The 25810-nt window shown below is 39.5% G+C and overlaps 1 protein-coding gene across 6 annotated transcripts; it reads left to right on the top strand.

Moving 5' to 3' along the window:
• The first annotated feature begins 211 nt into the window (after positions 1-211).
• Positions 212-25407, top strand: TXLNG (taxilin gamma). 6 transcript variants are annotated; one of them, XM_030477750.1, is made up of 11 exons: positions 426-441; positions 1171-1274; positions 9973-10285; positions 11003-11094; positions 14311-14481; positions 15203-15397; positions 16755-16874; positions 17937-18011; positions 20368-20460; positions 21005-21100; positions 22118-25407. In XM_030477750.1, exons 3-11 carry the CDS (start codon positions 9988-9990, stop codon positions 22436-22438), a joined length of 1461 nt encoding a protein of 486 aa, XP_030333610.1. In that variant the 5' UTR covers positions 426-441; positions 1171-1274; positions 9973-9987; the 3' UTR covers positions 22439-25407. The 6 variants fall into 6 exon arrangements, with proteins under 6 accessions (XP_030333607.1, XP_030333610.1, XP_030333609.1 ...); XM_030477747.1 differs by lacking the exon at positions 1171-1274 and having other exon boundaries at positions 212-441; XM_030477749.1 differs by lacking the exon at positions 426-441 and having other exon boundaries at positions 913-1274.
• The last annotated feature ends 403 nt before the right edge of the window (positions 25408-25810 follow it).

Below are 25810 nucleotides of genomic sequence, written 5' to 3'. Positions count from 1 at the left end.
CGGCCCCGCCCCGCGCGGCACACCAGACTACACCTCCCGGCATGCCCCAGGGGCCGGGGGAGCCGCGCGGTGCACGCCGGGAAGCGCAGTCCGCCGCTCCCGTGGGACCCCCGCGTGCCCCCGCCGGCGCCCGGGGGAGCAGCGGGCGGGGAGGGCGCTGAGCTCTCACGTGAGGCGGGGGACCGCGCGGCAATTGGCTGCTGCCGGGAGAAGGGGCGGGCCGGCAGGGAGAGCTTCCGGTGTGCCTTGGCTCTCTGCAGCTTGTTTGGATGCTGCCGTCACATCATGGCGACACGCGGAGCGGAGGCAGCGCGCGGAGGAGGCAGCAGCAGCAGCAGTAGCGGCGGCAGCGCGGCGGGACGCAGCCAGCGCCAGAGCCACAGCGCAGGGGAAGAGGCCGTGGCGGTGGCGGTAGCAGCAGCAGCGAGCGGCGGCCCGGAGGTGAGGCAGTGCGCAGCCGGGCACGGTGGGAGGGCGCTCCCCCTCCCCGCCCGCCGGCTTGTGGTGCCTCGCTCCCCGCCTCCCCCGTCCCCACGCGGCCTCGGCGCCCTGCGGGCGCTCGGGGCTGGGACAGGCCGGGCCCCCGCCGCTTCCGTTGCTTTCGGGGCCCTGGCGCGGGGCCGGCCGGGCTCCGCTCCGCTTCCCACGGGACCGGACCTGTCGCTGCAGCCGCGCGTGTGTGTGCGGGGATTGGCATCCTCCTAGGGAGCCGCGATCGCATCCCGGCGGCCGGAGGGGTAGCTCCGCCCGCGCTCCGTGTCCCCGTCCCGGGGGTCGAGGGGCGGTCCCTGCCTCGCGCGCGCGGCGGGCCTTTTGGGGTGGGTGGGGCGGCACGTGGCGGGGCCCGGTTTGGGGGGGGCGGGCCGGGGTCTGGGCGGTATTGCCCACCCCCCACCCCGGTGGTCCCGCTGGGCAGAGAGGCCCGGCGCCGTGCCCGCATTCGGCGCTCCCCGGGGCGGGCCGTGTGGCTGAGGTGCGAGGCGCGACTGCCAGAGCGGAGGCTCTGCCTGCCTGCCGCGCGGTGTGTGTGCGGGGGGAAGTGCTTCCTTATGCTCTGAAATAGGTAAAAAATGGTCCTTTCTCTCATTTCGTTTTCTCTACCGGCACGCCACCAAAAGCAGCGGTGCCCTCGGTGACTTTACAGTAACGTCTTGTTGCGTGTCCATGTAGGAAAAACCTGAAATACGTGTGCAGCGAACAGCAAAGACTTAAAATGTGCTGTAGTTGAGCCGTGACATCACCAACACGCTGTCCGATGTGACAGAACTGCCACGGTAATCTCATGTGCCACTTCGGTATCTCGCCGAGTGTCCTTACATAAATCCAAGTGGCTTTTTTTATGGGAACTTTCTTCTGTGCTACAAAGGATAAAAACGTCCCATATATAGTAACTTGGTGGTGGTGGTTGTTTATTTTGGCTTTTTGAGAGAGATTTAGGAGGCGCTGGAGCTAATTTTTCCTCAATGAAAAACCATCTCTTGTGCTGTTTGGTTTTTGGTTTTTTTTTTTTGAGCTCTTTACTGGGAATTGGCTTGTAAGTAACTTTAGCGTCTGCGACGAAAGCAGAACCTGATGATTAAAACAAAATACAAATAAAATCCAAACCACACAAACAAACCAGCATCTCCATGCTATTTCATATACCCGCAGTCAAATGGAATTGAGTTTTTAAAAAAGGTGAAATGTTACAGGGAATATTAAGCAAATTTTACTTTGAATTTTCTTTTTTTTTTTCGTGAATTAAAAATCCTTCAGCAGTCTCTTGCAGATTCACTCACCCTGCCTTGGTACAGGGGAGCTGCTTTATTTTTAGGTTCTTTGTGACCTGTTTGCATTGGGAATTCAGAACTTGTCTACCCTGCTTTTTCCAGAAACGTAATGTGGATGTCTAGAAAACTATTAGGTTTACAGTGAAGAGGAAGTGAAACCTCATTGGCGGAAGTGATTCATGCTGTATTAAATATTTTCTTAATTAACACCTGTCTCAGATCCTTGCATTAAAAAAGGGCTGGTGAAATGTGCAGCACTTTGCCCTGCATGTAAGTGCCCTGAAAGTTTCCATTTAAGCTTTGGGTTCTTCCAATGAATTTGTTTTTATTGTAGAATTACAGGAATTATTTTTGATGTCTTAAGGGAAGGCAGGGAAGGGATGGTTTTAATTTCTTTTTTCAGAGCACAGGGAAGAAAAATGATACAAAAGAAAACCTTTTATTTTTGTTTTTATTTTTTTGTTCATTTGGGGTTGTTTGAGGTAACTAAAGCTATTTTTAAAAGCAGGAGTATATTCTGCGTCATGAGGCTGATGAAAGTCAGAGCAAGAAGCATGGAAGGGGTAACAGAAAAATAAGAACCAGAAGCAAAGGTCATGTAAGACTGTGTCTGAAACAATATTAAAGACTTACTCTTAGATGTAAGGCCAGCAGTGTTAATAGTGGTCTGTTAACATTGACCTTGTATTGACTTTTATAAAGATAAAATACAGATTTCCACAGTAGGTATTTCTTAATCATCCTCCTACTGTGCTAGGACTTACTTCTAAGCTTGCAGTGCTTTGAAACTAATAATGAGCAGTATTGCAGGTGCCTCAGTTCAGTATTTTGAAAGTAGGTAAATAAGCACATAGAACATAGTTTTTAATGTAATGACAGAACAGGGTGAAATGTTTGTTTGAAGTGACTTTCCGATCTCACAATTAAGATTGTAGTTCGGTGGGGAAGGCACCTCAGAGGCCACCACATTTTCAGAAAGGTATAATTAGACTGCATGATCATCCAGTGAACACAGTATAGGGAAGTATTTGTTGCATGGAGAAATAACCTTAATAAGCTAGTCTTGTGGTCACAAGCACCGGAATTATTGTGTCTAGACCAGTGGAGGAAGGTGCACCTGCTGCAGAATTCAAACCCAAATTCTGTGACATCCCAAAATGCTAGTTTTTATGGAGAAGACATGACTAACATTGGTACCAAGAATGACTGTTCTTTTAGCACAGTAGTTAGGTTAAATGAACTCTTCTTGAATATCTGTACCTAGGAAAAGTATATCACACAAATGTTTTCAAAGTAAGCTTTCCTTTGTAAGCAGGTAAAAGTAAATTAGTGGGATGCAGGAAGCATAACATTTGTTATAAGCCATAAACATTTATGAGAAATTACATACTTCTTGCTGTTACAGGTGTTTTTTGGTTTTGTTTGTTTTAATGCAGTTGGTCAGGGTAAGGGTTATAAGGCTTTTATGCCCAGTTATGTGTGTGGTAGGTTTGAGTATGGAGTCAGCTGAATGATGTTCTTCAAATGGTCTTTTCTTGAGCCTGATGCTAAGCAATGATTGCATATTTGCTTATATATTTAGGTTTTCTTACAGTTGTGAAGATCTGTTCTGTGTACATACATTTGTTCTAAAGCTTCCAGGATATTATTTGAAAGTACTAGCAGTTCTGAAGGCTAAGGTTGTTAAAGTCTTCTCACAGGACAGGCCATCTGCTACTATGGGCAATATAGGAGATGTTTTGACAGATTAATACCAGTACATTTTTTTCCTAGGGTAACTTCCCAGCATATAGGAGAAAAAGGATATTGGTCTAGCTACTGCTTATGGTTTTATTTTCAATAAGAGGTTCAGAGTTTTCAGGGAAAGATTGAGTATGTGTATGAACAGAAGTATAAAATATAGGTACTTGAGTACATGTAGTAGCAATGATAAGCACAGTATATTTCAGGTAGCATCATGACTGCGTGTTATGGGCTTTTGTAGGTAAGAGAACAAAAAAATAAGTCTTACTAATACTTTTTGGCATGGTAAGGAAAGTTCTGCCTAAGTGTCTGTTTTGTTCTTACGTGCAGTGCATGTTACTGAAGCAGAACTGTTTGAAGTAAAGTTGGCTTAGGCTCTTGTGATCATAGCCAGTTACATAAATAGGATACCTCTCTTGTACCCTAATCGTTTAGGTACTGAGAGTTTTCCTGATGTGCACCTTTTTTGATCTAGGTACAAGTTGAGAGAACAGAACAGAACGAAACTCTGGGGTGAGCAGGGGCGATGTTACCAGTAATTTTGCTGCAGGGCATCCTCAAGTTGTTTGACTTATGACTCTGTCTTAAATAGCTTGAAGATGATACACTTACTCAGAAATGTCAGCATCTTTTAATAGCTGGTTTAACAGCTAGGTAGGTGACAAGTATCTTATTTTTTAATGGTAGAGTTTGGAATTTTGATAAACAATTTTGTGGTCGTAAAAAGTCAAATGTTATCTGTGCAACATACTTTGTCTCTCACTGGACATCTGTCTGGCTATGTAAGAGTCTAATTCTGGCCCATCAGATTATAGGTCTCCTATCATTAAAGCTGGTTAGGAGCTGCAGGTTGGAAGCCAGCTGGAAGCTGAGGAAGCATGAAGCAACTAGAAAAGGTAGCGGTGATTTCAGTAGAAGGTCTTTGGCGTGGTGGTTTTGTTTCTATTAGAGACAGTACTGAATCAGCACTATTATACAATGCGCTGTTGGAAGTGCTGTGTTCTGGATGGAATGTTGAACAGAGAAGTTCGCTAGTCTGATGAGCACCCATTTGAAAAGGTAGAGGTAACAGCTGGGGTTGTTCTAACCATCGTCTCAGTAAGGGGAGGTGCGGAGGGAGGTAATTTCAGTGACACAAAATGGTTTCGTACTTAACATTTTCCATGTGACATTTATTATTGCTGTACTCCAGCTTGGAGCTTGATACAGATCAAATCTGAACTACCTATAGTAAAGTGTTTTAAGAACAATATTGAGTGTTGGAAGGCTGCTTAAACTTCTGGTTATGCGTTAATATCTAAAGTGACGGCTAATGGGGAAAATTAGTCAGAATTGGGAACTCATCTAGCTATAAGTGTTTGTTGCCCCAGTCAGGCAATAGCAGACTTCTCTGTTTAAAATTAAAACCACTTTCTAATCCAAGTTACTAAAATTCTAATGTATTTACATTGTGCCGCTACTGTTAGTTTTGGTAGAACTTCCGGACCACAACTTGATGGAATTTAACTAGGTTTTTTAAGTTGTTTTTGGTATGTTATCAGGGTTGCTCTAGCTGGTGGTAGAACCACTTCTTTAAATACAGCATTCTAGCCTGTGGTCACCAATTTTTTTAATTGTATTTAAGCTAAGAACATTTGATACCATTACAAAAGCTGTCTACTGCCACAGTGAGCTTTGATTTTGCGGGGAGCATGCTTGCATGTCACTAAGCTTGGATTCTTCCGTGTTCACTGGAAAACCCAAAGGTTGTCAAGTTCTGTAGTTTTTTTCACTATGGCTATTATTTTCAAATATATTTGAGATGTTCAAGATGCCTGTACACAAATCTTTTTCTTCAATTCAGTATTCTGGTAGGTTATTTCTGCCTGTTCTGTTAGACTTCAGAGAATGAGCATGAACTTCTGAAAACCCTTGTGGGTTTTTTGACAAAGGATGGAGAATACTCAGAGTTAAGAAGTTGTTATTGTCATTACAGAATTGGACTGACACCTAATTTGACTGCTACAAAAGCCCTGCTGAATTAATGAGGTGGTGGTGTTCACTTTGTGAAACTTCCAGGTGCCGTGGAATATGCATGCTAATTGCGAGCTCTGAATTGACAAGAGTCGAGGTTACTGTGATGGTTTGCTAGCAGAAGTGGGCATTTTGTGTCTTACTGGTCACATGTATGCCCTGCCAGTAGCTGTTCGTTTTTTTTGGGGGGGGGGAGGGGAGTCGTTGGTTGGGTGGTGGTTTTTTTCTGCAGAAAATGGCAGAATTTTCTCAGATGAAAACCAGTGAAAAATTCTGGGTTGTTTAAATTTGAAGCAGTGCTTCTGACAAATGTCATCTTGCTGACAGTGTTCCAGTACCTCAGTAGTCAGTATTAACCATTTAACTGGTATTTTTTGTTTAGTTCCTTGTGCTCTGGCTGCGATTAGATTGACTTTTTATAGTGACTCTCGTGCTTTGGCTTCTTTCCAACCATCGTGCTAGCACTCCTAGTTGGCAGGATTGCCTATCACTGTGCAGTGAGTGGGGCTGAGGTACCGATCTGGCTACAAACTGTGTTAGAACAAGCTGCATGAATGTTGTGGCTAGCACAACAGAGGCGGGTATGGAAAAGGGGAATGAAGTGATAGCAAGAGAGCTGCTGCTGTTCAATGTGTAACCACAACCGGAGCCAATCAGCCTTCTCAGCTGCCTGTTGAAGTTCCTGGCAATTTTGTGCTGTGCTTTCAAAAGTTTACGGGAGTCTGTTTATGGATTTCAGAAGGTCTGAAAATACTGTGCCAAACCAGAAACTTTTGAGTTTAGAGCAGACTTTCCCTACCCTTTTCCAGGCTTCTTAGGCACACGTATCTGAATCAGAAGTTCACGTTCTATGTAATAGAAAAACTGCAAGTTTCAGCTGTTGTGTTGGTACTGCAGTTCTACTCTGGTATCACATTGTGATCTGATACCTCTGATCTTTCCTGTCTTGTCAATCTAATGTGACATTGTATCTTTGGCTTCTGTATGGATCATGATTTTTGGAGAAGATCTGTTTCATGTCTTCAAACATTGGTATCTATAGAAAGGTTAAGCAAGCTCTGTTGTTTTCACATCTCTTGTGCTTATTTAAGAAGCATCTTGTTTGTTTAGCTGACCCTAAACTTCGGAAGGGTAAGCCTTTCCCATGCCAATGGAAGCCCCACAGTTTAAGACTAGTCAGGAAAAAAATATGCATCTTGCAGCTCTAAAAAGTCAACTCTTAAATGTTGGGCTTGGTTATTTGTTACAGCAGTTCTATTACTGCATTACCTTTGCAGGCATTTACCAAGTATTTTGTCTTGCATTATTGGAGAATAAAATTGGCAGTGCGTTTTTTTGGGGTTTTTTTCCCCATAAAGCACATGCATCACTTCCACACTTGTAAAAAGCTGTGAAAGTGAATCTTCCTCTATAAGTCAAAAGTTGTTCCTAAATGTCTATACAGATTACTTGCTGTTAAAAAGCTTATTGTCATTCATGAAAGACACTGTATGAATTCCATCTTCTCAAGAATGAATCTGCCTTGAGATAAGGCCTAAACAAGGGACTTTATTTAAGTGTAGAGAACAGCTAAGCTGTCATAAAATTTTTTACAATATTAACACACATTTGTTTAATGATTTTTAAATAACTCTTCCAAGCATGCTGAACAAATTGGGAGTTGAAATATATCTCACAATATATTATTAGTGTTGGCTGCATTCCTTTGATGTTGGCTAATTCCTTTTGAAGAGGAAAGGAGTCCATCTGTGCAGAATACAAAACCCAGTACAAACTCCAGGCTTTAAGAATTAGCACATTTTTAATATTAAAAATGTAAGATAATATGAAATAAATTTGTGCTTGAACAGCAAAACTCTGCATATAAATGGGCCCTGGTTTTATAATTTCTTGTGACTTTAAGAAAATTTACTTTCCGTTCACTGAAAACAAATCAATGAGAATGATCGCTGTGGCAGTAAAGTGAGTTCAGCTCTGCTTATTATACTTTTACCCATGGCCTTCTATGATGGAGCCACGGAACTGATGGACAACGGCAGAGCAGTCGATGTCATCTACCTGGACTTGTGCAAAGCATTCGACACTGTCCCACATGACATCCTTGTCTCTAAATTGGAGAGACATCAATTTGATAGATGGACCACTCGGTGGATAAAAAACTGGCTCGATGGCCGCACGCAAAGAGTTGTGGTAAATGGCTCGATGTCCAGTTGGAAACCTGTAACGAGTGGTGTCCCTCAGGGATCGGTGTTGGGACCGGTCCTGTTCAACATCTTTGTCGGTGACATGGACAGTGGGATTGAGTGCGCCCTCAGCAAGTTTGCCGATGACACCAAGCTGTGTGGTTCGGTTGATACGCTGGAGGGAAGGGATGCCATCCAGAGGGACCTTGACACGCTTGTGAGGTGGGCCGATGCCAACCTTATGAAGTTTAACCAAGCCAAGTGCAAGGTCCTACACCTGGGTCGGGGCAACCCCAGGCACTGCTACAGGCTGGGCAGAGAAGAGATTCAGAGCAGCCCTGCAGAAAAGGACTTGGGGGTGTTGGTTGACGAAAAGCTTAACATGAGCCGGCAGTGTGCACTTGCAGCCCAGAAAGCCAACCGTATCCTGGGCTGCATCAAAAGAAGAGTGACCAGCAGGTCGAAGGAGGTGATCCTGCCCCTCTACTCTGCTCTTGTGAGACCCCACTTGGAGTACTGCGTACAGTTCTGGTGTCCTCAACATAAAAAGGACATGGAGCTGTTGGAGCGAGTCCAGAGGAGGGCCACGAGGATGATAAGAGGGCTGGAGCACCTCCCATATGAAGACAGGCTGAGGAAGTTGGGGCTGTTCAGCCTGGAGAAGAGAAGGCTGCGTGGTGACCTCATAGCAGCCTTCCAGTATCTGAAGGGGGTCTACAAGGATGCTGGGGAGGGACTCTTCCTTAGGGACTGTAGTGGTAGGACAAGGGGTAATGGGTTCAAACTTAAACAGAGGAAGTTTAGATTAGATATAAGGAAGAAGTTCTTTACAGTGAGGGTGGTGAAGCACTGGAATGGGTTGCCCAGGGAGGTTGTGGATGCTTCATCCCTGGCAGTGTTCAAGGCCAGGTTGGACAGAGCCTTGAGCCACATGGTTTAGGGCAAGGTGTCCCTGCCCATGGCAGGGGGGTTGGAACTAGATGATCTTAAGGTCCTTTCCAACCCTTACGATTCTATGATTCTATGATTCTATGTATGCATGTTGTATAGTAGGATTGCAAATGGACAGCAAAAAAATATCGCCCTCAAGTACTGTCCAGAGCCCCAGCCTCTATAGTGTAACAAAACAAAAAAACACCCAACCACACACCCTTGAATTTCTCTCATCAGCCTTAAATGTATCTAGAAATTGAGAATGTTGTCCTGGTGGTTGAGAGAGGAGTCTGGTAGCTGCTGAATAAGCTATAGAGTGATACTATCAGGTGTTCTGCTCCAAAATACTGGACATATCACTGCAGTTCTAAAACAACTGGTGATGTTTAACTTTTGGTTAAATGATTAAACCTTTGGGGGTTGAAGAAATCTTTGGAGAGAAAGTTGTTTAATTGAGCAGAAAAAATGTATTGTTAAAAATCACAGGTAGCAGGACTTCAAATCTGAAGCCAGTTAATACTTACTTTTTTTGATGACTTCATAGATGTAAATTTTAATATTTCAAAAATGGATGTGCTTCCAGTTGTGTTTATCATTCTTGTTAAAACAACAGATTTTCTCCAGTCATGAGCTGACAATCGTATTTGGCATTCTGATTGAGGCAGTTTAAACTCTTACCCTAGGTGTATTATCAAACAGTGTATTTCTCTGTATTTCTTTAGACTTCCTAGTAGGTTAATTCCCTCCCTCTCTCCCCCTCTGTCTTGCAGTATGTCTCAGGTTATTTTAAAACTGGTATCTTCCACTTTTCTAGAGCTAATATGTAATAAAGTTGATCTTAATAATGTTGTCCTCCTGTCTCAATTTATGTACCTTATTTTTCAAGTAATACATAAAGCTAGTTAAACTCTTGCTGAGTTTTAGGTTTAGTATAGTTAGTGTTGATTTGTGAGATTTTAAGAACTATGACGGGAGAAGTGTTTGCATTTAGGATTGTGTGCTGAGATGATAGCCAGTTAGTTTTGGAGCTTTAAGAACAAATTTCCATGGGAACTTTTAATTTCTAGAGTTTAAACATTTTTGCAATTACAAGGTATCAAAGTTGTTTTGTAAAAGAGTACTTAATATTTTGGACTGTTGTATGCTGTTTTCTTCATCACTCTTTAGGCTCATTCTATCTACAGTTACTGATATATCTGCCTTAACAACAGTGAATATCAACTTGAATAAGGGTGGGATTTTACTTTTACTTGTCCATGCAAAAGAAAGGTGGAAGTTTTCATTTTAAGTATAGTCGATTGACCGTTTGCTTCTTCCTTTCCCTTCTGAAGTTGGTTGTTGGTGCAATGGAAGAAGTGGTTTCTCAGGAGATGGGAATGAATAACCAGAATCAGCTGGTGAAGAGCAAGTGCGATGAACTGTCTGACACACCACTGCAGCATGCACAGTCCAACTGTTGTGGCCTGGAAAGCACAGGTGCATTGGAAGAAGCTGAGTATATCACAAAGAACAGAAAGCATCCAGGGTCCACATGCTGCTCTCAAGAGTCTCGTGAGGAAACTCCTGGGAGAGAAGAAGCCCGTACCGATCCACCTGATGGCCAACAAGATCCAGAGAGTGAAAAACACAAGGAGAAAACTTTGGGTATGTTCTCTTCAGCATTTTGATTTTTAAATGGCTTTGATATTTTCATAAAATAGCTATGCATTTGCTCTGTCTTTGTCTCAGGTTTACTCTGTAGCCAAAACTTGTAATCTTTAACAAGATATTCTGAGAAAATGTGCACTTCTGCTTAGGAAAAGACAGTTCTTAATGCATATGTAAGAATCCTTCAGCTGGTAATGCTATTTTTAAAGGAACTTTAATAACAACAATAATAATGTGGTAATTACTAATCAGCTTTTTTAACTTTCCGGTTGTTGGATTAACTTTTCAATTTGGGATTGTGGTGTTCAATGCTACCAAAGCACTGCTGATATTTAAATTCCAAAGCCTTATTAAAAACACTTGTGTGAATATCCTTTATTAGCAAAAACTTAACCTTTTAAATTTTGCTCTTTCAGATTTTTCTTTCTATCTGTGCTATTAAAAATATATATAAAAATATTTTTGTGGTTTTAAGATTAAAGTAACTTTTGCTTTTTGTAACTTTATCCAAGTTATGTAATGTCACATAGGCAAGACAAATTTTTACTGTGATGGCTTCCCATTTGTCATCCTTTAGGATTATGCAGCTATCAAAGCAGAGAACAACTTAACTCATGCTAATTTTTCATGGATCTGTATTTTACTTCTAAAGATAGGCTCTTTTCTAGTACTTTTTTTTTTTTCTCAATATGATGTCTTTCATCCAATTCATAGGAAAAGAAGTATTATTATTAATGCAAGCCTTGAACACACTTTCTACACCAGAGGAAAAGCTGGCAGCTTTGTGCAAGAAGTATGCTGATCTGGTAAGTAATTTGTAAAGATAGCAGGAGTTATTCATGTGTTCATATTAACTATGGAATGCAAGAACTTTTAATACAGGACAGTAACAATTTTGAATATTTCACAGTGTTGGTAGGGGAAGAAAAAGCAAGCTCAGGCTTATTATGAGTAGTGCTTCAGCCAAACTTGCGTGTAGTCATTTTGCTTCTACATGACTGCCTAAATCAAAAGAAAAAATAGGTGATGATAACTTTTTGATAACTTGGCGTTGAAGCATAACATTAGGATTATCACAAAAGCTAAGAGTTTCTTTTGGGAGTAACTATTTTCTTAGTTTTTGTCTGTTGATAATGCTTTTGTGTTAGCATTTTTTAATTTATACCCTTTAGGATAAAGGGAAAGAACATACTGTGATAGTGAGATTTGGAAAAAGTTGAAGTTATACTTAACTCTTTAGTGATTTGGGGGCGGCAGGAGAAGTTAGAAAGATGCAGGTTTAATTTTGCTTTGTGCTTTCTGATTGTGCAAAAGAATGGATAGAAAAGTAACATTTCTTCAGTAACAAACCAAAAAGTCAAAATGTTAGCAGTGATTGATCATAAAGTACATTCCTACCCCTAGTAGGAGAAATGATGACAAAACTGGGGGGACACACACATGACTCATGAGTTCACTTTTCAGAATGTGCCTGGAGACAAAAATGCCTGACTTGTTCATCTTAAGACAGGAACAGACAAGAATGGAAAGACTGGAAATATTGTGTGCATGCTTTCTCACTGTATTTGCAGTTACAAAATGAATGTAAAATGAGATAACTGAGTAGTTTGACAAAAGCATGAGATTTTTTCCTTCTGTAGATGTCATGTGTGTTATATACAAAGGTGGTTTTGAAAATGACATAATGGCTGCACCACATGGAGCATAGCTCTTCTGAAATAAATTTATTTTTCCTTTGAGATTAATGATGTCTCCAGAGCTTTGAGGATGAGCTAGCAGGTAGTCTTTTTACTCACAAAGGCAATACTACTTACTTAAGAATAGACTTAGATTAGTTCTGTTTAGGAAATCCTAAATCCTTCTTGGAGATCTATTACATTTTTGCTTTTTCTCTGCTCTCTCACATGCATGTTCTTGTTCACATGAGTGAATTTCCTTCAAAACCAGCAGCTTCTATAAGAAGTCACTTTCATTTAAATGAGATACAATAATACTTTCATAGTGAACTCGAGGATGAGGAGCTCACCTAAAAATGAGTTTTGATATTGTGAGAGAAAAATGCAGTAAATTAGTTCTTATGAGCAATTGCTTGTGCATGTGATGCCTTTTCTATTTGAGCGAACAGCTCCCATGTCAAGTCACAGTGATGATGATGGCCTGCATGAGGGGTGAGGTTCACATGAATTCCTTGCTTCTGCAGAAAAAAAAAAAAAGATCTGCACCATCTTAATTTTGAGTTTTCTTGTTGAAGGCAATCAGGAGAGAAACGTGTTCACATTGTTTTTTTCCCCTCCCAGGAGAGGATCCATAGTCCATAGGTAGCAGAAGCATTCACAGTCCATAAATAGTCACCCTCCTAGAAAACCAGTTGCTTTTCCCAGGATGCTCAGAACTGTTGGGAAGTTGGGTGGGAGCTTGTCCAGGTGTAGCAATAGCTGTTTTAGCTGAATGAGTCTTAGAGGTACTCTGTTTCCCTCAGAAAGTTTAGGTTGTGTTCCTTTTAAGATGCGTTCTTTTCTTCATGATAGTGGTGATAAACCACTGGCACAGGTGTCAGCTTTAATGCCAGCAGAGGTTTGAACTGTTTATGACAGTGCACCTACAATGCTTTTTTTCTTTTTTTAAAGATTCATCATCTTTAAAGCTCACTGTCAGGTTTTTCAGTGGTGTCTCATGAAAAGGACTGTACAATAAAGGTAGGAATGCCTCTCTCCTGGCAAAAGATCTTCCACAATTATTTTTTTTTTTTCCTAATTTGGAATCTATCAGGAGATCAATTTGTGATGCAGGAAGGTTTGCATCCATGGTGATAGGTCTCACACTGGCATACTTTTACAGGCCTGAAGTTTCATAGGTATGCAAACAGCACAGCCGCTTGAAGTGTTTTTTCTGGCCGCCTAAGAAAAGGGCTTTTTATGTTTGGATATCAAAATACTCCCTTAACATTCCTTTTCTCCAAACTAGATTAAATATACATTTAATTTACTGTTGTCATGGAGGTGCTTAATTGTATTTATTCTTTCTTCTGTTCTTCAGCATTATTTTGAGCTCTTTCAGAAAACCAGCATTGTATTATTCTTCTGTCATGGTAGTGCTCTTTGTTGCCAGCCTTCTTTTCCTGTGGTGCCCTGAGGCTGAGGCACTATCTAATAAGGAGCAGTGTTACCCTTGACATTGTTACCTTCTTTACAACAGAACAGACTAAATAATATGGTTTCTTGGGGAGCCCAAAAATCCTGTGTAATGGAACTTACTTTCAACTAGATATAAACGCAAGAAACTTCTATTCACTGGATACTCATAGAATAGATTTTGAAGTCAGGACCATATACATAGTTTAACGCTGTCATCTACAGTCTAAGCAGCCTAAAAGAAGTACAACAAAAAATTTGCTTCAAACAGTTGAGTCTACAGAACTCCTTAAGTCATCAAAGTGAGCTGTGCAGCTTTAATAGTACTTGATTTGTCAGGGCTGCTAGTTGTATCTGTTCCATTCTGAAATACCTTAGCATTTTACAAACTTGTATCAATTACTGCTTCCTTTGGTAGGAGCTCCTGCTGACAAGAAAGAACTGTACACGTTTCTGTGGATTTTTGTTTCTGATAGTAGAGAGAGACCTGTTGGATAAACAGCTGTGTGTAGCATGCAGATAAGAGTGCAAAACATTGTGACCTGTTGAAAAGCCAGTTTCAGTTGGCTTTTAATTGTATCTGCCACATCCTTCTTTCTCAGGGCTAGTTCTACCTGTGTAGCTGAATGCAGGCTAATGGCCCATGGTCAGCAGGCCCATGGTCCCTGATCCTCGAAGGCTAAGTTGGCATTTGTATATTTCCATCTTCTGTCGTACACATTTAGAATTGTCTGTAGGATGGTGGAAGTTTCTTTTTAAGATCAACTTGGGGGTCTTAATGAAATTATTTTACTTTCTTTCATGTGAAATGTGTAAAAGTTTGTTCAGTCTGCTCATCTAGAAGAATAGTTTCACCTATGTTTATTTAATAAATATACTCTCTAATGTTAGTTGGAGGAGAGTCGAAATGTTCAGAAGCAGATGAAGATACTGCAGAAGAAGCAAGCACAAGTTGTGAAGGAGAAAGTCCACTTGCAGAGTGAGCATAGCAAGGCCATTTTGGCACGTAGCAAACTGGAATCTCTCTGCCGGGAGCTTCAGCGTCATAACAAGACTTTGAAGGTTAGTTTATATAAATTACAGTGCCAGTGGTGATGGAAATCTGACTTTATTGGTTACCGCTTAAAATCAAGGCTGCTGCTTTTTACTTATCACTTTGCTTGTTATCTGCACCTCCAGAAGATGAGTGTCATGTGACATAAGTGTCCCTGATTTTAAAGTAAAGAATGTAGGTATAGTTAACTTGCTATTTTTTTCCCCTCATATTACTTGCAGTATATAATTTTGGCATATTTGTTTCTGGGAGCAGTGCTGGTGGCTGCTGGGGAAAAAAGTAGCTGAAGAGCTGAAATATAACAGCATCATGAAATGGCGTGGTATCAAAAAAGGCTTAATTCTGTCAGAATATAATGGATGGGAGTGTAATGGAAGAGAGCCAAGATATTCTTATCTGTGATCACTGTAGGAAATGAGTGTCAATGCTGTTTTTAACATCTGGGTAGTGTTTACACTTGCAAAGGTATTAATGTAACACCTTGTAATACCAGCCTCTGTGTAATGTTCAGAGTGGTAAGGACAAGATTCTGTAGAAGTTCTGGAATTTCTCTATGTACACACTTCATATGGATAGTCAGCACAGCATATTATGATTATGGCTTATATTAACTCTCGTACTCTAGAACTTGAAACTGTACAGAAGTGTAATACTACCATTGTTTCTGACTCAAAAATATTAAGAAGGTGCATGGTTTAGCTTGAACACGTTAATATTCTCTCATAAAAGGAAGAAAACATGCAGCAAGCACGTGAGGAAGAGGAAAGACGGAAAGAAGCAACTGCACACTTCCAGATTACACTGAATGAAATTCAGGCTCAACTGGAACAGCATGGTATACATAATGCCAAGCTCCGTCAAGAAAATATTGAACTGGGTGAAAAACTGAAGAAACTCATTGAGCAGTATGCACTGCGAGAAGAGGTGCTTGCATTATGCTTCTAATGGGATTGTTAGTTCCTTGACTGTAAAGATCAGATAATTATTTATAGGGGACAAAAGCCTCTAATACTTTACAGCCATCATATATATAAATTTTTCCTTTTACTTCACTACTGTGAAAAATTCAGTAGCTGTTGAGCCCACTATCTGCCTTTTCTGTCTGGCTTTGCATATCTAAATTCAAGATACACTGAAAAAAAACTTTTCATGGTGAAAGTGGTCAAACAGAAATAAGTAGTCTAGAGATTGGGAAATCTCTCTCTTTAGAGGTATTCAGAACTCAGCTGGCCCAGATGTGAGCAACCTGATCAGACATTGAAGCTGACTGGGCTTTGAGTGGACTAAAAGGCTTCCAAAGGTTATTTCCAACATAAATATGTGTTCATATTTGAAGTTCTTCTAAATTAGAAATTTACCGTCATAAGAGTTATTCTCTATCTTACTTTGATTCATTAAGGTTGGGTTTTTTTGGGAAGCTCCTTTGTGTATGTAGCTGCTCTTGTTGGCACAGAATCAAAGTAAGCTATCATGCTTTAAGAATATGTTTGAATCAGTGTCATGAAAATGGCTGTATTATAGGACTAACTGAGGCAGCTTTAATTGGCACTGGTATGTGAGCTAGCCAGTCTAAGCTACAGTAGTGGAAAACAGACAGTTCTTGTCAAAGAGAGAACTGACCTTCAAGGAGTTCTACAGCTAAGATTAGTTTGCTAGTTTTTAATTGGCACAGGAGGTTTGGAATGTAATTATTCAGTTGGAGTTTTTTTTTCTTGGCGGCGGGGAGGGTGGTTTGTTTTAAACTTGGATCAGTTAGAAAGCTCTCTGTAGGCTACTTTCCACCTTCATGAGATAATGTGGGAAAGAGAAAAGGTGGTAAGATGTCTCATGCTACTTACAGATGTAAGTAAGACTGCAAAATTCAGTGATTTGTGGAATTTCATCAGCTAAATAAACTGTTGTTGCAAACTTTGCTCGTTTTGAGCTTTTTTAACGATGAGGACCAGAGCTTTTAGAAGTAACAACTACAGTAAGGGTTAGAGATAATACACCAACTTTAGAAGAAAGGATGGAGACTACTCTTTACAGGATTTTTGAATGTCTGGTGTGAAGTGACTGACAGCATTGTACCAGTTTAATACAATATGCATCTGGCTTCTGTGAAAGACAAAGTGTAGTTACAATGCATGGACACAGAGGAGAAGAGGCGTGTAAAGCAGCCTTTGCCACTGTTTCTTTTGCATGAAACTTCTAAACAATATGCATCTCCCTATACACGTACATTTACCTTAATTGACCCGTGCACCGTTTATATTTGACTGATACGATTTCCTTTCTTCAGCATATTGATAAAGTGTTCAAACATAAAGAACTGCAGCAGCAACTTGTGGATGCCAAACTTCAGCAAACTACCCAACTTATTAAAGAAGCGGAGGAAAAACATCAGCGAGAAAGGGAGTTTGTAAGTGAATTCTATATAAAGAGAAATAACAAAACCCACCAAACCATATTTTTCATGAGTTGAAGTAGATACGGCAAATTGAGGGGACTGTCTTTTGAAAGTTAGGATAGATTTCAAGAGCGAGACTGAGATTTAAGTTTTGTGTATGTGTGATGCGTTCAATATTAATGTCCATATTTACAGGCAAGTAATGTTATTGTTTGCATTTTCTCAGCAAATGGGCTGGATATTATTTAGATTTTTCCTTGACTGGGAAATGTCTTGAGCTGAAACACCAAAGGTACTCTTGTGGTCAGGAGTTGTAACTTCTGGTTTTATGCTACAAGAAATAACAAGTGCAGAATAAAGCATATGGTCTTTTGTCTGTTTTCAGAACTATGGCTGATGTTTTATTTGTATGTTCATAATCAACAATTTACTTGCAGTCTTCCAAGAAGTTTGCTTCAAATTAATAAAATAATACTTAGGTGAAGTGTTGGGGTTTTTTTCATGTTCCTTATGTATCTGTAACTTCTAGGCAAAGCCTTGCTTTTCCTGTATTATCTTAAAATGATCATCCAGTGTGGGTTTGGTCTGTATTTTTAAAACATAATTTTGGAATCATAAGCTGATGAAAATCTCTTCAAAGATGAACCTACAAAATGGTGTCAAGTTGAAGCAAAATTGGTTTGAACTAGTCTGCAAAGGCTATTGTAAAGGCAATATTAGTGACTGGAGAAATGGAGGTGGAAAATAGATTGGAGAGGTTACAAAACAGTTATAACTTGCATACAGTTCGTTAATGAACTAGTCATAAATTTAGCAGTTCAAACTTGCTGCAGAAATAGAAACGTTGACTCATGCTACCAATTAGAAAAATGTCTCAATAAAAATTTCTGCATGCCAGCACATGTTTTAAATCGTATATGTGAAAGTATAGTAATTAAAAAGCCCATGTGAGAAAACGTGGTTGAATGGCCATTAGGCGATGTTGTTTGTTCCTTTTTCCTCATAGATCAAGCCATTCATAGGAGTACTTTCTTCTTTATAAGGCTTTTTGCATTGGGTTGTTTTTTTTTTTAGTTGCTAAAAGAAGCTACTGAGTCCAGACACAAATGTGAACAGATGAAGCAACAGGAAGCTCAGCTGAAGCAGCAGGTATCTTTTTTTTAATGGAGTGGTTTTCAATACAGTTGTTCTAAAAAGAAAACACCAAAAGATTTGTGATTGTAGTGAACATAATGCAACATAGAGAAAAACTACGTTATCATTCATGCAGATATATATCATTCAGATGTTATACACTACTTGTGAAAAGTATTTGGTATTTTTTATTTGTCTTTAATTTCCAGTACTTAACTCTTCAGTAGTGAAGTGTGAAATATAAATTGTAAAGACATTTTTGTACTTGCTGTTTAATGCTTATGGAGGGTACTGTAGCTGGAAGGTGCTAAACATTGAATTGCTGGAATTAGTATACTTTTAAACTAATAGCGTTACTATTAAAAAGACCAGAATATATGAAAGTTTAAGAATCTATTCATTGTGGCGGCTACTTTACCATTCCTTGGCTTCTCTGAAACTGTTGTTTTCTCATCCACAATTTTATTTTGCTGGAATGAATCATGTTTGGTTTTAATGTGTGTGTGTATATATGTGTGTGTGTATATATGTATGTGTGTGTATATATATACACACACATAAAATATATATACATGTGTGTGTGTACATATATGTTTAAAAGCAAATATATACATGTATATACAAATTTATATACATGTATATGTGTGTGTGTGTGTATAATATGTATAAACATCTATATCTCTTCAGGACCAGAGAGGCCCTTGTGACTATAGAGAGTTGGGGGGGGATTTTTACCCAGGCAGGTTTTAGAATTTGTTCCTTACTGTTTCCATCTCATCCTGTCGTAGAGGACTGGGACCAAGCAATGTCACGTTTATCTCTATAGTTACTCGGATTTAGTAACCTGAGTGTCTCTGTCCACAAAAACCTGCTATCTTCAAATTGTTTTCTGGCTGTAAATGCTACAGCAAAATTTTATCTGTGAGTGGAGAAATAGCCTCCAGTTTTTGTGCTTTGGTTCTGGATCACCTGCAGTCATTGGCCAAATGCAAGCTCAGCACATAAGCCAGAGGGAAATGGTTGGTTCAGCTAACATAGCATCTGAGAAGCAGTAGCTATTCCTTTTATTGTATACCTCTTATTGCTTCAGTTTTGTGAGGCTTTGTATTAAGTCTCCTTGCAAGCTCTGTTTCATTCCTTTTTCCACACTTACTGTACCTAATTCTTTTCCAGGCTCTCCAACTGTTCTATTTAAAGTATGTGCGTATTTGTGTAGTTAAATGTAATCATACACACACCTCTCCACTGGACTTCAATACATTAATAGCCAAGTTATCCCAAATGGTTTTTTTGCCATGCTTAGTCTTCTATGACTTTTTTTTTGTTGTTGTTGATTACCCTTTATTCAAAACACCCCTGCCTTTTTGTTACGCGTTTTAATGGTAACTGTGTATAGTTTTTGGTTTCCTGGGGCTGACAGATTCTTTTGTAGAATAAGATGAGCTAGAAGGTTCAGTCACAATAATGGCAGAGTCCTCATGTACTGTTGGCAAGCCAAGCTAATTCCTGTTATGAAATTTCCTCTAATACTCCAGCAAAATAAAATATTTGTGTTCTGAACTGTATTGTCCTTTAACCTCCAATGTAAGAACTGAGAGAACTGATTATTCTTCAGTTGGACTAGGAAGATGGTCATGTATTCTTAGAACATCAAATCACACACTGATATTATAGGTTGTTTTAGTAAGAACCATAAGGTTTTTGGGTTTGTTTTTTTAAAAAACAGGTTATGTTAATGAGCATATTTTGCAGTTCCTTCTTGATTATTGACCTTGTGATGTAGGGCAAGAAAATTTTCTGTCATTATAGATTAATATTCTTCACTTGTTAAAATGTAATGCTTTTTGCTATTAAATGAATTCCTTGTCAGTATTCTCTACCCATTCTTTTTGCTCAGTGGGCAAATTTCATAATTGTGAATGTGTATTTGATTTCTGGAATGAATCATGTTTATTTTGTCCCAGCCTTGGTTGTTAGCTTTGGCTGGTTATGGAGAGGTTTTCTGAGTTTGGTTTCACTAACCATGTACTGAATTTCCTGTATATGTCCAGATTTTTTTTTTCCTTTTCAGTAGGGAAACAAAAATGAGATAGTGATGAACTGTGTTGTCTTCTAGCATTTTATTAGAAATAATACCCTTTCTACTTAAGAATATGTTGGTGTTCTATAAGCATAGAACTCTCCTTTATATTCAATTTCAATAGCAGGTTTTCAGACAAGTTCTGCATGCTTCTCAAATGGAAATCATAGGATAGTATAAAAAAAGATTTTAATTCTCTAATATTTTGAGTTTAATTCTGCCTTGTACTATAATATTTTTGTATTTGTATACAGCTGTTCAGATTAATAGTCCTGCCTCTTTTTCCAACAGCTTTCTCTTTACATGGATAAGTTTGAAGAATTCCAGACCACCATGGCAAAAAGTAATGAACTCTTTACAACCTTCAGGCAAGAAATGGAGAAGGTACTTCAAGGATTATGTAGTTTCATAAAAAGTAATATAAAAATGCATGCTGTTACTGGGATGCATTTTAGAGTTTATAACAGTGTGTTCCTTCTGAAAATACATGAAATATTTTCACATTTAATTTGGACCATAAGGTAGGGCTTAAGAATTTGTCATATTATGGAAGAGAAATGTTTTTGGAGGTTTTTTAATGTTTTTTAATATACTTGCATAATACCTAAATCCTAATTCGAGTGTTTTATTAAAGACATAAAATACTTCTCAGTTGTCTTGGCTGTGCTTTTTTAAAACTTCTTTCCCTGGAGCCCTTTATTAGTTGTACTTGAAAGTTGCTAAGTCTGTTTCTTTTAAGGATCAATCTTGTTTTCCTTGAATGCAGAATTTGTATTTGTGGGATTGATTTTGTGCAGAAAACTTCCCTGTAAAATAACTTGTTCAAACTGGACTTGGAAGGTAACAATAAGAAGTCATATTACTCATGCAAACCTACCTACATTGCAACACAAGCCACAAAATTAAGTCTTCTATTTGTCTCTTCCAGATGACAAAGAAGATTAAGAAACTGGAAAAGGAAACCATAGTGTGGCGTACAAAATGGGAAAACAACAACAAGGCTCTTCTGCAAATGGCTGAAGAGGTAACTACCATTCAAGCAGCAGTAAGGCTAAACTAGAGTCTGTGTCCTAGAGAACTTCGTACAATTTTGCAGTTTTAAAGGACTGGAAATACTGCACAGTAGCTGCCTCTTGATTTGTGTGCTATATGATTTGTGTTTCTATTCTGTAAATGGTACTGCTGGTCTTAGACATGAAAAACCAAAAGCCGATTTATAAATCAAAACTCATGACAAAATCAGCCTCATCTTTCCTTGCTTACTTTTTAATTGGTGGGATAATGTGTATAAAATCATGCAAGCTGAACGAATTGACTCTATTTTAATATAATGAGCAAAGTTCAGTCAGTGCTGTGATAGAAATCAATTTTAAATATCCAAGACAGACATGAAGGACGTAACACGTGTAAGGAGTCAGTTACTTTTCTACACTGCTTCTACTTGTGAGGTCATGAGGTGCCATTACCTACCTAATTGTAGTCTAGTAAAAGAGGAGCTGAAACAGTTTTTTACAGAAACCATAGGCATACAGTTCTGCCTGCACTGTCTAAGGTCTAGTTTAAGTATATGAGGTATGACCTTGCTAGGCCATGTTAAATCCTATAGGTTTGCTATGGCACTGCTTATCTTTCTGTGTTCTTTTAAGGAGCTAGTTAGGAGAGCCAGGACTATGGTACTTGCTGACCTGGACCTGGATTGTAGATTTCCCCCATTTATGCCCTTCTGCTCCCTATAATTGCCATTATTTGGGTTGTAAATGCCTCATATCAGGATCCTTACTGATACTCAGCCCTCACTTACAATTAGCATTATGCAGTTATATAGGTCTCATTGTTTGTTGCTAAAGGTGTGTGTTGCCACTCCAGCTTAGACAAGCCATCTGTAGTGGTCAAGCATTCTAAGGAAATTTGCTCTGGAATTTGACCTACTGGATTAATTAGAACTTAATATTCAGGATTAAATAGTAGTTGCTCTTTTAACTTAAGGAAAAAGAAAATAAAATCAGTGTGACCACAGAGCTTTTTGTCTTTCGTCCTTCAGAAAACAGTAAGAGATAAAGAATACAAGGGCTTTCAAATAAAACTGGAGCGCTTGGAAAAGCTATGCAGGGCCCTTCAGACAGAAAGGAACGAGCTGAATGAGAAGGTGGAAGTCCTGAAGGAGCAGGTTTCTCTCAGAGAAGCAGATGTGGATCTAGGTGTGCAGGTGTTGCAGTCCTGCACACTCAATTCCCACGAGGAGCTGAGAACTCCCACTGACACGGAACCAGGAATCCAACCCGATGTGGAATCACTTGTGGCAAATAGTTCCGCAAAGACTGTCTTAACAAGTCCTGTTCCTGGCACTGAATCTGTAGACTAAAATGAAGTGTAAACACTGTATTGAGAGATATATTTTGTGTATAACTTTCTCTGTTGGTGGTAACTATTTGGTTTTGTGGTGAAAATTTTCTTACTTTTTCTACCATATCTGTATTTTCTTAGAACTACTGGACTTATGTGGTACAGGAAGCTGCATAGCAGCTTTAAATAGCTTAAACTATAAATTTTCCACAACTGTGTTGCACATCTGCCTCATTTTTTTAAAAGAAAATATTTTTCCATAGAAGGATGCATGTGCGTTTCCTCCCCACAACACAAATCACTGTCGTGGAAGACCGTGTACAGATACAACATTGTTCTGGGGAAGATAGTGACAGCAGGTCACTTTTTGGTTTAAAGAACAGCATTCTGGTTTTGTTCATTGATTTGCCACTCAATATACTAAAGAATACCAATTTTCCCAATAAATTTATCTGCATTAGGATATCTAACGGCCAGTAAAAAAATGTCAGCTTTCCCCTCTAGTATGTTTTCATATATATGAATGGAAAACTAAAGGTCCAGGATATAGTAAAAGAAATGTTTAAAGGGTTTTACGTACTTTGTGGTATGAAAAAACAGCTTTGAAATACATTAATTTGCAGCTGGTGAAACAGGGTGTACAACTTTTTGCAGACTTCTCAGGGTTGTGTTGTAAAGGCTGGTTTGGACTATTTGCTCTATCTGTGAACGTGTTAAATATAAATATGTGAGAAAATGCACAGCAACATTACTGAGTGAGATTTTGCCGTTGTGTAGCCTGTTGCACGGGTGTTAGTCATGTTCTTCCCTCTTAGCTGCAGTGTGTCCATCACATGGTTATCCTGATGAGAGGAATCCATTGCTGTCTAGACAAATCTCTGGATTATCTGAAGGGCTGGAAAATAGACATTTCCTGCTGGAGGCATGGAAGACACGAGTCTGTAGCATATAGGCTTTCTCTAACAGCCTTGTATGCAATGTATTTAAGTTAAGCATGTACTGGTTATAATTGAACATGTAGATTCAAATTCTTTTCTTGAAGTACAACACGGAATTTCTTGCACGCTCAACCTCAAAGCTGTACCAGTTAGCAGAGTGCCTTCCCAGTTAGGTTATCTGGTAAAGATGGTACTTCAAATTCTTACTCTAACATACCACAAGAGAAGCTCCCTTGTTAACCATAAAAAATTTTCCTAGAAAATTTGATAGTCACATTTTGACTTTTGTTCCTGAAAGAGACTAGGACCAACATTTAATTTTTGGCAAGGCAATGTGTGAAATAACTGCAGGCTACCCTTAGCTTTAGTTCCCATGTATTTACTTTCTAGTTTTGGTTGCTGTCATTTTAGGAAATATGAACATGTGTAGCCTTTTCTGGTACTTCAAGTTCTTTGCACTTACTTGGGAGAGGATTTCTGAATCAAGCACATCTCTCAATGAGCTTCCCACCCTCGTTGCCCTTGACCGTTTAGTGGCTAAATTACTTGAATGTTCAGGCTGCACTGAGCTCCTGATCCTTTCCCTGTAGTAACGTACATTGAAATATTGTAGCTGTCTCTGAAAGATTATGTAAGGCCTAACAGATGTGTTTTGGCTCATACCACTAAGAGGAACTGTGCAAAACTGATATTTCTTAAATGGTGGAGCAAATGGAAAGCTGTCCATCTTTCTTCTAGATTTGTGCGGGGTTTGTGTTTGTGGTCCAAGCACAATGCAGGAATGAAAAGAAGGTAGCAGTGAGCAGTCAGTCACATTAGACTTGGAGCTTTGAAATGTTAATCATGCTAACCATACGGCATAAAAAAAGACTGGAAAGAAGTATTTCAGAATTGCTTTTCAAGTGACTCGCTTTACAGAATCAGACTGTTTAAAAAAAAATAGTTGTGAGAACTGGTTTTCAGCTAACACTAAGCATGAAGTAATTTTCCTGAGGAAAAGTGAAAAACTTTGTATCTGATGCATCATACCCGTGGCAAGGTAGGACATGCAGTTTTCTATTTTTACAATCTATTATTTGGACATTTGTATCTTTAACAATTCTTTCTATAGTGCTCGTTCTATATGGAGACAAGAGTGAATTTTTGGACCCTGCTGCAAGAATATTTTAAAGGGCTTTTAGAGACACGACAGATGTATAGAACAGCAATACAAATATATTTCTTACTGACTTAATATGTAAATGAAGCAGAACGCCCCAAGTGATGAAAGGCTTTTAAAATGGGGATACCCTTTTCTCTTTCCTACACTTAACATACCCATATCATAATCTGGCCAAGGTGAGCTACTCGTCGCTTCCTGAAACCAGTCAGTAGAGTTTCATGCATTGCTTAGAGAGTGGTGTTAAAAAAATAAAGAAAAATTGAAAAAACACTCATCTACGGGATAAGCTCAGCACTCTAACTGATCTGCCATACAGCAGGCTACTGCACTGCCAGTCTGCAGCCAGATGGGCTCCAGTAGGGTTTTTAAGTAAACTTGTATGAATGCCTTTCTCCCACCACCAGAAACTGTTTAACCTGGGCTGTTAAACTGATGTGGCCAGAAATAAGTATGTCTAATTGTCAAAACTCTGCGGCCCACATGACAGTTTCACCATGATTAAACTGCAGAAAGCTAAATTGGATGATTCAAGACCCAAATGTGTGTATACGTACACAAGTAAGTTAGGGCTGTATCTCTGATGTTTTGTCCTTCCTTTCATTACACCTGGTTACATTACAGTTCAATTCTCAGGTGTTGCAGAAAATCTACCTCTTTGGACTGTAGATGGAAATAACTGTGAAAAAAGTGATGCAGAAATCTAGTTTGTGCTAAACACACTGCTTTATTTTTACAACCCATGTCTGCTTTCATGAGGAAAAATGATAAATGAACAGGCAGTCTTTGTTTTGCTTTTCAAGAACATTTTGTAGAGATTTTTCACTAATGTGAATCTGAAATTTTATCTACTCGATTCTGTATAGATTAAGTAAATAAGTATGCTTAATATATTGGACTCTGAGTTTTTCTTTAACCTCATATTCATGTCTTCTGACTGGATCTACTGAGCTCATTGTATTTGTTTGCAAAAAGAATCAAAAATGAAAATTAAAAGATGTGAAATTTGAGTTGAAGTGTATTGTTCAAGTGAAATGCCCTGAGAAGGTGCTGCCACAGGCTTGTCTTGGTGAGTGGTGTGTTACTGGTGGAAGCTGCACAGGCTGAGTACTGGAAGCAAGGTGGGGGCAGCTCAGGCCATGGGAGGGCAGGTGCTCTGCTGGGCCTGTAGCTGCCTGCTTTGATTTCTGCCTTCTGTCTCCAAAAATTTACCTACCATGGTTCAGCTGGTGCAGTGTGAGAAATACGGGGTTCTGCATTAAAAATTAGGTTGTCTAGTGACGTCATCAAGTGC

This window comes from Strigops habroptila, chromosome 2, assembly GCF_004027225.2.
Source record: "Strigops habroptila isolate Jane chromosome 2, bStrHab1.2.pri, whole genome shotgun sequence".
In the NCBI taxonomy this organism is placed as follows: domain Eukaryota; kingdom Metazoa; phylum Chordata; class Aves; order Psittaciformes; family Psittacidae; genus Strigops; species Strigops habroptila.
Note: the sequence above shows the minus strand (reverse complement) of the source record. Positions and strands in the feature narration are given on the sequence as shown.

What these genes read in the sequence shown, in the direction of transcription:
- TXLNG (XM_030477747.1), top strand. Translation starts at nt 286, where the DNA reads ATGGCGACACGCGGAGCGGAGGCAGCGCGCGGAGGAGGCAGCAGCAGC. An exon ending in ACACAAGGAGAAAACTTTGG is followed by an intron (nt 10,286 to 11,002) that starts GTATGTTCTCTT and finishes TCCAATTCATAG; the next exon opens with GAAAAGAAGTATTATTATTA. An exon ending in TTCTGCAAATGGCTGAAGAG is followed by an intron (nt 21,101 to 22,117) that starts GTAACTACCATT and finishes TTCGTCCTTCAG; the next exon opens with AAAACAGTAAGAGATAAAGA.